General features: G+C 39.0%; 1 protein-coding gene across 1 annotated transcript in view; it reads left to right on the plus strand.

The window, feature by feature from the left end:
- The window catches only part of si:ch73-366l1.5 (FILIA-N KH-like domain-containing protein), a 34,712-nt gene that overhangs the window by 936 nt on the left and 18,096 nt on the right, over positions 1–15,680 (plus strand). The window contains exon 2 of the mRNA XM_067377111.1: positions 2,210–2,359. Coding sequence (XP_067233212.1) covers positions 2,210–2,359 — 150 coding nt within the window. The remainder of the gene's footprint in view (positions 1–2,209; positions 2,360–15,680) is intronic.

Below are 15,680 nucleotides of genomic sequence, written 5' to 3' on the forward strand. Positions count from 1 at the left end.
GTTCAGAACAAAGTTTTTGGAACGTCTTTGTTGTTTTTACTTAAATAACGTTCCAGTAACGTTGAGAAAACATTCTGAGAATAACATTTTCAGAACATCCTTATGTTATTTGTACTTGATCAATGTTTATATTAAACTTTTTGGAATACTACAATTTAAATAAATATAATATAGCCTACACCTTTGGGATGTGGTGGAACTCCCATCCATCCATCCATCCATCCATCCATCCATCCATCCATCCATCCATCCATCCATCCATCCATCCATCCATTCCTACACACACCCATCCATCCATCCCTGCACCCATCCATCCATCCCTTCACCCATCCATCCATCCCTACACCCATCCATCCCTTCACCCATCCATCCCTACACCCATCCATCATCCATCCATCCATCCATCCATCCACCCCTACACCCATCCATATATCCATCCCTTCACCCATCCATCCATCCATCCATCCATCCCTACACCCATCCATCCCTACACCCATCCATCCATCCATCCCTACACACATCCATCCCTACACCCATCCATCCCTTCACCCATCCATCCCTACATCCATCCATCCATCCATTCATATATCCATCCCTACACCCATCCATCCATCCATCCACCCATCCATCCATCCATCCATCCATCCATCCATCCCTACACCCATCCATCCATCCCTTCACCCATCCATCCCTACACCCATCCATCCATCCATCCATCCATCCATCCCTACCCCCATCCATCCATCCTTTCACCCATCCATCCCTACACCCATCAATCCATCCACCCATCCGTCCATCCATCCGTCCATCCATCCATCCATCCATCCATCCATCCATCCATCCATCCATCCGTCCATCCATCCATCCCTACATCCACCCATCTATGCATCCATGCATCCCTACAGCCCTACATCCACCCACCAATCCATCCATGCATCCATGCATCCCTACATCCATCCATCCACCCACCCATCCAAACTAATTCGTCATGCTCTGTGAATGTCTTCTGTGAACGTTAAGCCCCACCTTCTTTAATTTGATTGGCCATCTCAGTCATTTTGACATTGCTTATAGACCGCTGAGGCAAACCAGATATAACTTTTTGCCATTCTAAAAACAGAGTGGTGTGTAAGGGAGTGCCCCCCTCAATGTTTATGGTGGTTACGGCCCTGGCCTACAGTACATAATGTTTCTTTTGCTCAGCCTATAGAGGTTTTTGACCTTTCATGTGAGCATGCATTTGGTCTCGACTTAGAATATGCACACCACAGCAGTAACCAGACCTTTGGACATGGACCTTCTATATATGGCTTCAAACTATATGGCTGTCCACTATATTTAAAAGTGTATATTGTGTAACATGCTGCTGTTGAGAGCTCAAGGAGTCTTTAGCACAGGTGTGTGTGACACACATGATCCTCAGAGAATACTCTTGAGGAACTGATGTTCACAAGAGCAGAGCTGCTAAAATGACCTTCAGAGCTCCAGTCGGACAAAACTGATGATGACATTTTGTACTGTTGTTGCAATGTTGACGTTTCTCACTTTGTTGGACTACTTGATGTTCTTCAGTACATACTTAGTTTTATACAATATCCATGTTTACATGGAGATTATTTTTGGATTCAATGTGTTATGTTATGTGGGGGAACTCTGAGGACGAATGCGCATGCACTCTGTAGATTGTCACGTGGAACGAAATGATACCCAGTCAGAAATTGAGCTGACGGAAGCATAACATGACTTCATCCAAAAAACTTTTTTCATTGCAAATTTTCTGTCAAAAGCAGTCCAAACACTATTACCACCTTTTCTTCCATATTTGTTTACTATAAAGTCACGTCTGACCGTGAGAGATTTTGCGAGATTTCCCATGTTCACAGTCGGGACTCTGGTGTGCTCATGTTTATGGTCCCTCACATTTTGAAAATCCTTTAGTGTGGGCCAGCCTTAATACAGGCATATGCCAGATTTCTAAAAACCATAATATCTACTTGATCTGATTGGGGCTGGCTCATTTATTTACATGACATAACAATTTTGGATTTGTTCCACTTACTTCTGTTCCTTATCTATCTTTTATTATATTATAAATATTTATTTGTTTATTAAATATGGAACTTGTTCTGAATAAACAACTTTTCAATTCTCTAGTCAAGTCTTATGTTACTACGCTATTTTCTGAGCTTCATTCTCATTGCTCAAATAGGCAGAGGTAAAGGCTGAGGAGGAGGCAGTCGTTGAGCCGAAAAAGGAAGAGCCCGCTGCAGTTGCCCCTGTAATTGAGGAAGTTGGTGTTGTAGAGGAACAGCCTACAGTTGAACCTGAGATCATCCCGGTACAAGAAACACCTGTCCAGGTAAGATGAGTTACTTGATGGACTTGTTTAAAGGTGCCATCGAACATTATTTTACAAGATGTAATATAAGTCTAAGGTGTCCCCTGAATGTGTCTGTGAAGTTTCAGCTCAAAATGCCCCATAGATTTTTTTAAATAAAATTTTTTAACTGCCTATTTTGAGGCATAATTAGAAATGAGCCGATTCAGGCTGCGGCCCCTTTAATTGCTCACGCTCTCCGCCTCCTCCCGAGCTCTCGACTCCATCACAGCATAAACAAAGTTCACACAGCTAATATAATCCTCAAAATGGATCTTTACAAAGTGTTCGTCATGCATGCTGCATGTATGCGTCGGATTATGTGAGTATTGTATTTATTTGGATGTTTACATTTGATTCTGAATGAGTTTGATAGTGCTCCGTGGCTAAAGCTAACATTACACACTGTTGGAGAGATTTATAAAGAATGAAGTTGTGTTTATGAATTATACAGACTGCAAGTGTTTAAAAAAATGAAAATAGCGACGGCTCTTGTCTCCGTGAATACAGTAAGAAACGATGGTAACTTTAACCACATTTAACAGTACATTAGCAACATGCTAACGAAACATTTAGAAAGACAGTTTACAAATATCACTAAAAATATCATGATATCATGGATCATGTCAGTTATTATCGCTCCATCTGCCATTTTTTGCTATTGTTCTTGCTTGCTTACCTAGTCTGATGATTCAGCTGTGCACAGATCCAGACGTTACTGGCTGCCCTTGTCTAATGCCTTGAACATGGGCTGGCATATGCAAATATTGGGGGTGTACATATTAATGATCCCGACTGTTACGTAACAGTCGGTGTTATGTTGAGATTCGCCTGTTCTTCAGAGGTCTTTTTAAACAAATGAGATTTACATAAGGAGGAGGAAACAATGGAGTTTGAAACTCAATGTATGTCATTTCCATGTACTGAACTCTTGTTATTCAACTATGCCGAAGTAAATTCAATTTTCAATTCGATGGCACCTTTAATGCTGTACTAGCGATTATTTATCAGTTGAAGGGATAGTTCACCCAAAAATGAAAATTAAGTCCCCACTTACTTAGTCTGGTGATGTTCTGATGCCGTTATGCCCTTCTTTCTTTAAAGGCAGGAATACACCAAGCTGACGGTCGGCCGTCGGGCAGTTTTTGTTCGACTAAGTTTTCTCAGTGTGTTCCGCTCCGTCAACTGAAGTTGGTCCTCGTCGCCTTTTTTTCGGCCGATTCGAAATATTGAATTGGCGTCGGAGCTCGTCGATCCGTCGGGCCATCTGATCATTCTGATTGGCTGTTCAGATGCTGCCACCTGCTGGTTCGGAAAGGCATTTCATCTTACTCAGCACAGAGCGGACGTGCTACATGGCCGTCGGCTGTCGAGCGTCGGTTTAGTGTGTCAGAGCAACTTTGGACCCAGACGCTGTCGACGTCAGCCAACCCCATAATCTGCTTTTGTCGCCACTAGTTTGTCGGCGTCGGCTTGGTGTATTCCGGCCTTTATGGACCACAAAAGTAGAATTAAAAATGCTTGTCCATATAATGGCAGTGAATAGCATCAACCTTTTAAAAAAGATGCAAAAGTATCACAAAATGATCATGTGACACCTTGTATATATTCCAAATGTTGTGGGGGTGTATGAATAGTGACACAAAAGTAAACAAATATGCAAAAGTATCACAGAATGATCCCATGTGAACAGCACACTTTCTGTCTCACCCAGAAAAAAGCACACAAGTTGTAAGAAATCAAGATTAATAAATGCGCGATGTAACTTCTTCTCTGAAGTGAATATATCCGTTTTGTTTTTCGTAACAAGAAGTAATCTCGTTCACATTGGTCATCTGACTGTCAGACTAATTGAATTCCGGTCTGGAAATATTTAACTCTGTGAAAAAAGTACATGGATATTTTTTGGGGATTTCTAGGCGTTTTGTTAATACTGATTTCTCACTTTATTTCTGCAGTGAACTGCAGCGCTAATAAAATTTCACAAACGCACACTTCGCGTATCCATGCACAGAAGATCAACGGCCAAAGTCAGGATTTTAGTTAAATAATACATAAAATTTCATATCATATGCCCCCAGAACACATGGAATATACGACACGTGTCACATGGGATCATTCTGTGATACTTTTGCGTATTTTTTTACTTTTGTGTCACTATTCACTGCCATTATATGGACTGCCATTATTATTTTCATTTTAAAGTGAACTATCCCTTTAAGAGCACTTTATTTTTGTCAGATATGATTTCATTTTGGTGGATGATTACAAACTTCTTTTTTCTTTTGAAATAATGTACATTGAAGACCAGTAACAAGGCATAATGATATGCGAAATTAATATTCCTTTGATCTTTTGACATATAAGAAGTCATTGTGCTATAACCAAATACTGTTGTTCAGACTCAAATTACTCTTCACTACAAAAACAGAAGTTGTTGAAACCAAGCACATGCCTTTTTCCCTCTAGTTCTGCTCAAGGTACTTGTTTTCTATTTTTATTTGGAAACTTTATGGGTGCAAACCATAAGATGATATTCATATCAAATGAAAGAGAGGTGCTTTATATATACACAATTCGTATAATGTTGCTTAATAAAAGCAGTACTAGCATGCCAGTAATGTTTCTTTTGATTGCTGTGAAGTTCCACACATGAGAAACATTAGGAGTGCTGTCACACCCACCGATCCAATCCTGTCCATTCAGTACAGCAGGAGATCCTCTGGGATCCATTACACAGCGTTATGTAACACTACTTTTTCTGCCTCCTCTACAGCTTGGCTAAATAACCATGAGAGTGATACCATTATAGGGAGAGCCAAGCCAGATTTTGTCTAGTGTGTCGTAGCCAGACTTTAGACTAACTGCATTCAATCTGGTCCGCATTGCAGTTCATTCTAGCTGAGAACCTCCCGCCAAAAACGACAAGGGGATGTTCGTTTACAAGCAACCATTTGCTGTTCATTTGGGTTTATCTGCCAAATAGATGCCAAATAGGCATACAATTTTTGAGATCTTTTGACAATAACATTTTCGGAAGATCCTTATTATGTTAACCTTTTTGGAATACTACGAAAAAACGGTCTACACTGTCAGTTTTTGGGATTGACAACCAGATTTGTGCTAGTCTCAACATGTCCCGTTCACACATCAGCTTACAGTTGCATCTGGAATACTATCTGTATGAATGTGCAACGGGAGTCAAGCATGTATTCTCTTAAGGCCCCGATATTCTCACGGTGAAGTTCTTTTTCGTTCTTCGCTTAGGGGTAAAACAAAGTTTGAAATGTGTGAGCGGCGATATACTGTTAGCAAACACCCAACGCCTCCCATTCTGCTGAGAGCGACGGTTAAATGAATATGTAAATATGTGCTTCACGCGTTCCTGTTAATAACAAAATATACACAACAAAATTGTGTTTGTCTTTTGATAAAGCATAAGAAAAGCATCTGATCAACGTGGATATGTCACCATGAGCTCTGCAATTCAGGACTCTAGTAAAGTCATGTCACGTTTATTTATTTTATACAATATATTGCTTAAAATCAAGCAGTTTTACTGTATTAAACATAAAAAAAACAGAGTCAGTGTCTTGTTTCATCAGAAGTACAACTTCATTTTGTACTATAAAGCAGCTCTCCAGTGTGTCCATGTTTTCACTTGTGGACGTCTGACCTCCACTGACTGAACAGGAGAAATTAATTGGAAAAGATTTCCACACGAAAGAAGGTGGAGCCTCAGAGCCACACCTACCTATTACATAATCTCCATGGACTAATGGTGATACAAATGTGTTTACCAGCCCTAGCAAACTTTTCCAGAAAGTTTTCCACTGCGTGGTACGACTCTACCTGGCTTGGCTTGCTTTACTTTGGGTTTACTTTTCCACTGCTTCAAAGTAGGTGGGATTATAGACTGATCATATAGTAGTGCCGCCTCTACTGCCGTTGATATGCTCATCGGCTACCAAAGCCCCGGGTATACTTCGGCCATCCGCGTTCGTGCACTGTCCGCATGATGAAAATTACGTCACATTTTAGTATCGAATTATACATCACATTTTAGTATCGGTACGGCTCGCTTGGAACCTCAACCGAGGTGGTACTATTTAAGTGAATCGTACCAAGCCGTACCATGCAGTGGAAAAGTGCCATTTGCTTTGGCAAGCTGTTTTGAATTCCCAAAATGAACTTCATTTTGGCCTGATTTTGTTTGAAATGACGTCACATCAGTTTGTTCTTCGATTTCGCTTGAAGTATATCAGGGCCTTTACCAGTAAGAATAACGACAGTGACCAAAGTAATATCAAAGATGATACTTATCTGACATGACAAGAGTCCAGTCGAGTCGCTAGTTCATCTGTCAAATCTTCGTTAACCGACAGCAGCATTTATATCTGAGTGGAGAGCGAAGCATTTGAGTCAAACATAGAACACAAAATTGAAAGGAGCAGCTCTGGACCAGTGTAGATCAATGACTGGATGTTTTACGGGTGTGAGTTTGGTTATATAATGCGATTGTCATTTTCATGCAGTTTATTTTTGTGGTCCACTTTAGACATTCTACTAACTATAAGCAACTTGCTCTCATTAAAGTATTAGTAGACTGTAGTACACTGTTAGGTGTTAGGATTCGGGTTAGTAGAATAAGTTGACATGTAGTTGCAGAGTTAGTTAGTAGAATGTCTAAAGTGGACCATCGGAAAAGTGTTACCAATAACTGAACTGTGTGTGAACGTAAGCATATAATGCAGAACAGACAACTTTATTCTGCTGCTGTGTGAACGTGGTCATAGTAGACCAGCATTGGGGGGAAAAATAAATGTAAGTAATGGTGATGCAGTAAAATTTGGTGGGTTTATCAGTGGATGATTTCCATGCAGAAGCTTGGATAATTTATTACTCCTTTATTGAGGCTATAAAGCATATTTACATGACCTGGTTCCTCCTGCTGAGTCCCAGCTTGTGTACTTTCACAAACTGGAAAGGGATGAGCACCTTTGAACTAATCTTAAACACCTACATATTATCCATATTATGGATTGAGGCCTTGATTAGCTGGTTCAGGTGTGTTTGGTCAGAGGTGAAACTGAAGTCAGCAGGAAGGCAGATCTCCTGGGACAAGATTGAGACTTAGGTGTTGATTGGTTTCTAGAGGATAAATAAACTCTTGTGCTGTGTTTGTTACCCGTTGGGCAGTTCAGGCAGTTCAAGAGCACTGGAAAATGGATCAACTCCAGCAGAACTTGCCTTGCCTCTTTACCTTTCTGAAATTAGGTATACTTTTTCACAAAGGGCACCATATTTTATATCATATATATCATCCATTTCGAATAAACTCGCGCTTATGTGACATGTAAAAACACAACAAACTGTGTTTACTAACTTTTAATGTCGGCCAGGCGGTGGCTTCCTGTTTAAATCCAAATAAACTGCAAATTGTACCAGACTTTGCAGATAGTCAGAATTCTGTGTTACTTTTGTTTCTCATTGAATTGTTTCTCTTGCTTTACTTGGATATTTGTCGAGACGTTTGCCGTGAAGTAAAATGGGTTGAGAATGTTGTTTCACGTTAATGTTTAAACTCAGTAACCCCTTTGATGCCCCATGATCTTTGGCTCCATGACCTTTAGACATGCTGACAGGGTACAGTTCCCTCTTTAGCACTTTCTGACCTCCTTCTTTCCCTAAAGACATGAGTTCGCATCTGGAAAGAAGGGCTCGAATTTCACCATTCTTTGCACTGAGCCTTGTAGATCAACTGCAGGTTTAGAGAGTATGGAATTGATTCCTAATGTGAAGGGAGTTTGAATAGATTAATCATAAGCGTGTGAATCTTCATGACTGTGTACATTCTATATTTGCATAAATGTATCTGGACCAGTTAAAGGAATTAAAAAGTAATAATTTGTCCAAAGTTGACAATCGTTTTAAATACAAGGGAAGAGTATCCAAAGTGAAGTATATGACCTAAATCACACGTGCCTCGAGGCTGACTAATTGCATCAACTTTAGGTTTATCTTTCTGCCCAGTTCCTGTTCTGGCCCTTTCTCCCACAATTTCAACTCCCAGCTCCTCAAGTTTCCTTTGTTCAGAGTGTTTTACCTTCCTTACATGGCAATGTGTATTCAGAGGGAAAACCTCAAAGTGGAAATCTGTACCAATCTGCTCTGAGGTGTGGCCAACAAGAATTCAACAGCGGATGTAGTCAGCGATCAATTGTCCTCAAACTCTGAGCTTATTTCTGTTATTTCGGCAGGATTTCTGGATGCATGATATGTCTAAAGTGTGAATGAGTGGCTGAACTGCAGGGTTTATTTAAATCCGATGTCAGTGTTGAATTTGCAGACCACGAGCATCTGAAACAGGGCGAGCGCTCAAGAACATTCCTCAACACTTTGTTTCTGTCTCCACGCCAGTCAGTCTCCAAACAGCAGTCTGCTGTGGAATCTGTGCGTCTGCCTGCTGATTGGTCGGGCTTTTCTCTGACTTTGCTGGTTTGGAATTTCAGCCTGTTGCTGTTAACTTCCTTTTTCAGTGATCTGTGCAAACGTTGCCATGATTTATTCCCTTTAGGTGTGAGTTTAGCTGACATTGATGTGGTATCCTAAGATTGTCTACGGTTGTATTAAATGTTTTAATAATCTGTCTTTTTTAGGCTATTTAATTTATTATGCTATTTTAAAGGTTCCTGATTTAGTTTTGGAGTCTCCTACAATAGGTTTACATGCATCCAAGATCAAAAAGCATTTCAGTTTTCTCCTAATATACATTGCAGCATCACATTTTTCTCAGTGTCTGAAATGGTTTGATAAAGGATTCAGTCTCCCTAAACCCCTCTTGTCAAAGGGCCGACTCTGCTCTGATTGGTCAGACAACCCACACTGTAAAAAATCCAAAGTGGAGAAAACGTAAAAGTTTAAGGCAACAAACTTAAGCAGATTTTTGAGTTTTCTCAACTTGTTTTTGTAGGAGATTTTTGAGTTTTCTCAACTTTTTGTTGTATAAACTGAATACAACAAGTTAAGAAAACTCAAAAATTGAACAATAACAATGGTGTCTATTTTACCATATCAATTTGAGTGTGAGTCCTCACCTTTGAAATTGCATCAAAGCGGATTTGCAGCACAGAATACAGCGTCTTCTCGAAATGTCTACAATACGAACCCGACTCTTTCAGTCTCGGCTACAACTGCAGTGTTTGAGGGTCAAAGTAGACTGTTTGTGGGCAGATAAATGAAGACCATAGGCTGGCATTATGCATATTTGTTACAATCCTATGTAGGTTTAGTAGGAAGTAAGACTGGAATTACTGAGGACTCGTTTCAGGCAGTTCAGAATCACTTCTTTCTTTCGGGAGACAATAAGTCCTTTTATCTGCACTTTGATCTTTAAGCTTTGCAGACATTCACAAACAGCTATATTACAGACTATATGAAAAGTAATATCCGAAAAAGTAGTTAAATAGTTAAATGGTTAAATGCAATTTATGTAATTTCAATAATTAATTTGAGTGTCTTTTGAATCTTTGGAACTTGTCTTGAATTCAGAACAAGAAAATAGTCTTTTCAGTTTTAACTTTTAAAACCACATGAAAGGAAACAGCATTTGTTTAAGTATTTCACAGGGTGTTTTAGGGTTTATCAGCACAGCTGCTCAAAACCCTTTATTTTTCCATAATTGTGCAGTGTCATTTGATATGTTCAGTCTGGATTAAGTGTTGAGTGTTATATTTGGCTCTATTCACATTTAATATTCTTCAGAAATATGCTGCTAAGTTTCCATCTAGCCTTTCAACTGAGAGGAAGCATTATGCAAAATTAGCTGCTAGAAACAAGGCAATCAATTAAACGAACTGCTTCGCAAAATGACTCACTGTTTCAAAGTGCTCAAAACACCACTCAAAATTTCTACAAAATAGAAATAATTGTCACTCTCTCATTGCTTTATATATGCATGTTTATTAAAATTCATTCAAACGGAACCTACATTATAAAACGGACCCAGTTAAAACCATATATTAGTCACTGTTTCACCAGATCAAAGCCCTCTAGCGACAAACCATTGGAATTCCTTATCTAGTTGTCTAATAGTTGAAATCTTGCATTGTATTTAACGAATATTGTTGGCTCTTTGACAGATTGCTGATGTTTCACTTTGGATAAAAGCTTCTGCTATATGCGTAAATGTAAAGGTTCAAAACGCTATGATGTTAGAAATCGTTGTTTGCTAAAATCGTGACTTGGCCAGTTGGATTTGTGCTCTGAACACTGCAAATTTTGTTTCACCTATCACTAATAGAAAAATTGTAATTGTAAATATTTAAAATGGACTATTCAACCAAACATTTCTGTGTGTGGTGCATTTTTCTGCTTATTAGAGCATCACAGCGTTAGCTTAGTAATACGCTAAGAGACATGAAAATTGCTGTTTGTGTGGCATGTGGAATGTTATGGTGAATTCCATTTGTACTCTGAAGTTGGAAATTTTGAGTTCCCAGTAGGAAGTCGGAGTTGCGATTGGGAAACTCGGAGGAACCGCAAAAACTACATCTTCAGAATCCAATATGGTTGCTCAGCGCATCAACTGCAATCAAACAGTAGTAATATATTGTTTATTAGCACTTCTGTTTTTCTGTGTCTTTAAACTTAGTACTGCACACAATATCCAATCTCTATTTGTCTATGGCTGGGTATTGACACAATTTTCACAATTCGATTCGATTACTATTCACATGCTTTCAATTCAATATCAATTATTTTGGATGTAGTATATCAGGTACAGTACATGGTAAAATTTTCTAGAGGAAAAAAATCTCTCAACTAATGCTGTAAACTACACATGTGAGTCAGTTGGTACTACTATAATAATAGTGAAGGTTAAATAAGTTATTTATATACAAACACTTAAATTACTCTCAATGATGTTTTTATTATAAATAAAGTCTAGAATTACATAATCATATTTCTACTCCAGTTAATTTTTTTGAAATACAAACATTTAAATCGCGGATGTCATAACTGATTCATTCAAACATGCATTAAATATTGAAGAATATTAAAAATTATAATGACTATGTAACGGTGCATAGCTATATTCATCAGAATGCTGCTCTCTAGAGTTCACTTTTCTAGCTGACTGATGAGTTTATGGTCACTGAATATGGTTGTTCTGAGGTAAATGTGACATTGTTTATAAGCTGTTTTACTGACGTCTTTCCAAGGTTGAAACACTGATTGAGATATTATACAAGATATGATACGGATTTCGGTAAGTTGTACTGTATATTTTAACATACCTTCAGATGTTCAGTCATGTTTATTTCATGCTGTAACTGGTATTAAAGCGGAGGAGATGAATGTTCACATGCGCTCATGCTGCTACTTCTCTTTAACTGAGGCGCTACAGTGATCTTTCACGTCACATTAAACTGCGTCAAAATGGTATTTATTTTTTGAATATCATAATAAGATGGATGTCATTTGAAATCTGAGACTTTGCTTCATATCAAAACTAACAAAGTACAAAGATTATTGCGATTTATTGGATGGGAGGTGCTACATATTCTGCTCATTCATTAACTGAAAACAGACTAGACTAATCGATTCTTGGGACTTAAGAATCAATATTGGTTCAATATGGTAAAAATAAGAATCGATTAAAATCGAGAAATCTTTTTTTTTTTTTGTTTAACCCAGCCCTAGTAAATGATACTTCGGCATTATCTTTGCAAAATATAATATAATATAATAATTTTTTTATGTGTTTGTATTCTGGAAGAGCAACCACAACGAAGGATCGCTTGGATGCTTCCTTCTTGGTTTTCCGACCCGTTTACTGGAATGGCAGGTCAACTCGGGTGTGACGTTCAGCTTAGCGAACCAGTGCACAAGATGAAAAATGAAATGAGTACACACACAGAAGGATCCTCTAATTTGTGCATTTCATATTTTCATAACAACATGGCTGTCTGGAATGAAGTGAAGTGAAGACCAACTTATCAACATAATTGACTCATAATGGGAAGCAAGAGCTGCTTTGTTTTATAGTTTGTATACCACAGTGCTAGTTTCGGATTCTCTTTTTGAATGACAAATACAGACTACTGACACCTGCTGGTATGGAGAGCTGTTTCCTCTCACGCAGGCACAGAACATGCGTGCTAGTTGGCCATGCCTGTAGTCTTTGCAGTGTGTTCAAGCAAAACGTTTTTTGGCCCAGACGCAGAAGCTAATAAGGAAGCTCGCTAGGATTTTTGGAACACATCTACAGTCCCTGCCTTGCCCTTTCAGTCACAAGTGGTGATGTCCCTTAACTAAACAATGGTGCAATGCAGTACAGTATGCTAGTCATGCTAGTAGGCAGACACTGACTGTACATGACAGTCATGGGCCTAATGAGACAATGGCCTTTTTGTAAGAATTCAAAGAAGAGCTGAAGGGTTTGTGGAGAACTCATTTAGTGCAAATGCTTTCGAGATGCTTTGGCCCACTTCCTCAAATAAGATGTTAAACTATTCAGAGTTATTAAAGTATTATTTACTTGCTGGAAATATGGAAATAAGGAAGTGAAGAACATGCAAATAAGGTCTTAACATCAATAACTGACATTTAAAGGGGGGAAAGTGTCTATTTTTTGAAGAATATCCTGTAGCTCTCAAATCAAATAAGGCACAATTTATGTTGCTGTGCTATTTGAATATATATGACTCCAGGGACAAGTTAAAAAAAAAAAAATCATAAAGGCAAAAGGCCTCTGTAAAATCTCTCAGGGTCTGTTTGTCTTGGTGATCTCTCAAACTTGGCTTCACAGGTATTCTGCTCCTGACCTCCATACAGGAAGTCTGTGCATGTGGTGACATCTAGATTTTCCACAGGATCTGAGATGACAGTTAAGCCTAAGATGGCATCCTATGCCATCTGACATCCTTACAGTTTGTTCATGCTTTCTAAGAGCATCAGGACTAATGGACTGTTGGCAGTCATCACTGCGAGGAAGAATCCCTCTCAAGCTGCTCTAATTCCCTCACCACCTTTCATGTGTTTATGTCTCGGGACAGAGTGCTGCGAGACATTAGGTGACTTTATTTTGGTGTTGGATGAAAAAAAAAACATTGTGAGATGTTGATTCCATATTGAAAAATGGATAGTTCTGGCTCTAAATATGTTGGAATAAAATGTGTAACCTCCCATCAACTAAATTCTCCATTATCTCTAGTGTCAGAATTGGTGTTTTGCTCTTAAATACAACAAATAATTTCCCACCATTTCTATAAAAAAATAACAAGCAAAAGTTTAAAATTGTGTATTGCATAATCTTTAAGCATTCTGATTGTTTGTTGAAACTGAAGTCTGCGTCATACTTGATTTCTGTAGTAATCAACAGCATGTCTTTAATGCTGACGCTAGAGCTTAGCTTGAACCTGGAATGTTCCTTTTAATGTGCCAAGTTCCTACATTGCGTGTCAACCATAAGCAGTCTACTGTTAGTCTAATGAACTATATAATTTGGTGGATTTATTATTGGCTTCACAAGGCTAATTGCTTTAGTGATCCACTGTTTAAAAATGGCACTAAAAATGAGTTTTTAAAGGTGTAATTCATTGCTCATTGCCTATGTGGTAGAAAGGAAAAAAGTCTTTTTGAAATTGGAACTACTTGAACAGAGGAAAATGGTTGTTGTCTTCCCTTTTGCTAAATAAACAGGAAGTTCTCAGTCCAGATAACACAGAGAAAGAGTAAACACTGGTCATTTACATATACTACCGACATTGTAACAACACAAAACTGGTTAAATCTGTGAACTTACACTTTAAAAGTAGGGTAGGCAATTTCAGAGAGCCTTACAATAGCAAACTAGCTTTGAAAGTATAAGATCCACCCTCCCTTCAAAGCTCTCTCTCCAAAGCCACGCCTCCTTCAAAACACATGAACGCACATAGCAGAGTCTGCAAAGCGTCGAGAGAGATTGTGTTAAATTGCCTCATGTCTCAAAGCACATAACATTACAATAATAAAGTAAACAACTTACAGAGCCACCTGACTGCTGCAGATTAATTTCACCGTTGATAGTGTTGACATAAAACCACATAAATCCAGGTCTGAGGACATGAACAGCTCTGAGTAGAATGTCAGGGTTGCCATCTCATAATCTCACGATTACGGCATGGCATGAACGCAGCAGAAGATCATTGTTTTGGTTCGGGAGGAACTGTAAAATGTGGCTACTGTTTGTTTGTAGTGCTCGGCGACTGTCTGTCTACAATTCTGCATAGCCTCGAACACATTTTGGCCCTGGGACTTCCACAGAAGATATATATCAGGATGTGAAGAGAGTTTCAACCAGTATAACAAAAAGGGTTTATGAAAAAACATTGCCTATCCTAGCTTTAAGTATTATTGATAGTTTAATTACTGGCCTTTTCAATTTGATTCTGCTGTGCTCTGTGCATTTGACTAATTACTCTCTTCTGGAATCTGGTAGCAGACTAGAAGATCTCAATTTCAGCAGTTTGTCAGTGGGATTTGAGGGTTTTCCCTCACACATCAGAAATAAATTTGTGTGGTTGTGTGAGATGGAATGCACCATCTGATGGTGGTCAGCGGATGCCAAAATTCTTGAAGTGCTAAAGTTTTTCAGGGAGGGAATAGAGTTGCTATTCTGGTAGCAGCTGTCTTGTCATGTTTAGCCATGCATTATTTTCATTTGGTGGACAATAAAATGCACAAAAACAATCCCTCAGACTTGAACTGAAGGAGGGACCCGAGTCATATCTATGAGCTACAATACCAAAGACTTGGCAATTGCATAGCAATGCTCTTGTTACCACTTATTACACCCTAGCAACTGCAGAATACCATAGCAATTCCTTAATGCATAGCAACACTCTGGCAACCACTCAAAGCACCCTAGTGCGGCTGTGCAGTTGCTATCAACCACTCAAAAAAAAACTTAACAATGCATAGCAACACCCTGGCAACCACCCAGAACAGCCTAGCAACTGAACAGCAGCACTAATGATCACTTAAAATTCCTTAATGCATAGCAACACCCTGGCAACCACTCAAAACACCCTATCAACTGCGCAGCAGCACTATTGACCACTCAAAATGCCTTAACAATGTATAGCAACACCCTGGCAACCACTCAGAACACCCTAGCAATGGCACTGCTGCACTAATGATAACTCAAAATTCTTTAATGCATAGTAACACCCTGGCAACCACTCCTCGTAATGGCATAGAAGCACTAATTACCACTCACAATACCTTAGCAATGGCATAGTAATGCTCTGGCAACCAG

This window comes from Chanodichthys erythropterus, chromosome 3 (assembly GCF_024489055.1).
Source record: "Chanodichthys erythropterus isolate Z2021 chromosome 3, ASM2448905v1, whole genome shotgun sequence".
Lineage (NCBI taxonomy): Eukaryota > Metazoa > Chordata > Actinopteri > Cypriniformes > Xenocyprididae > Chanodichthys > Chanodichthys erythropterus.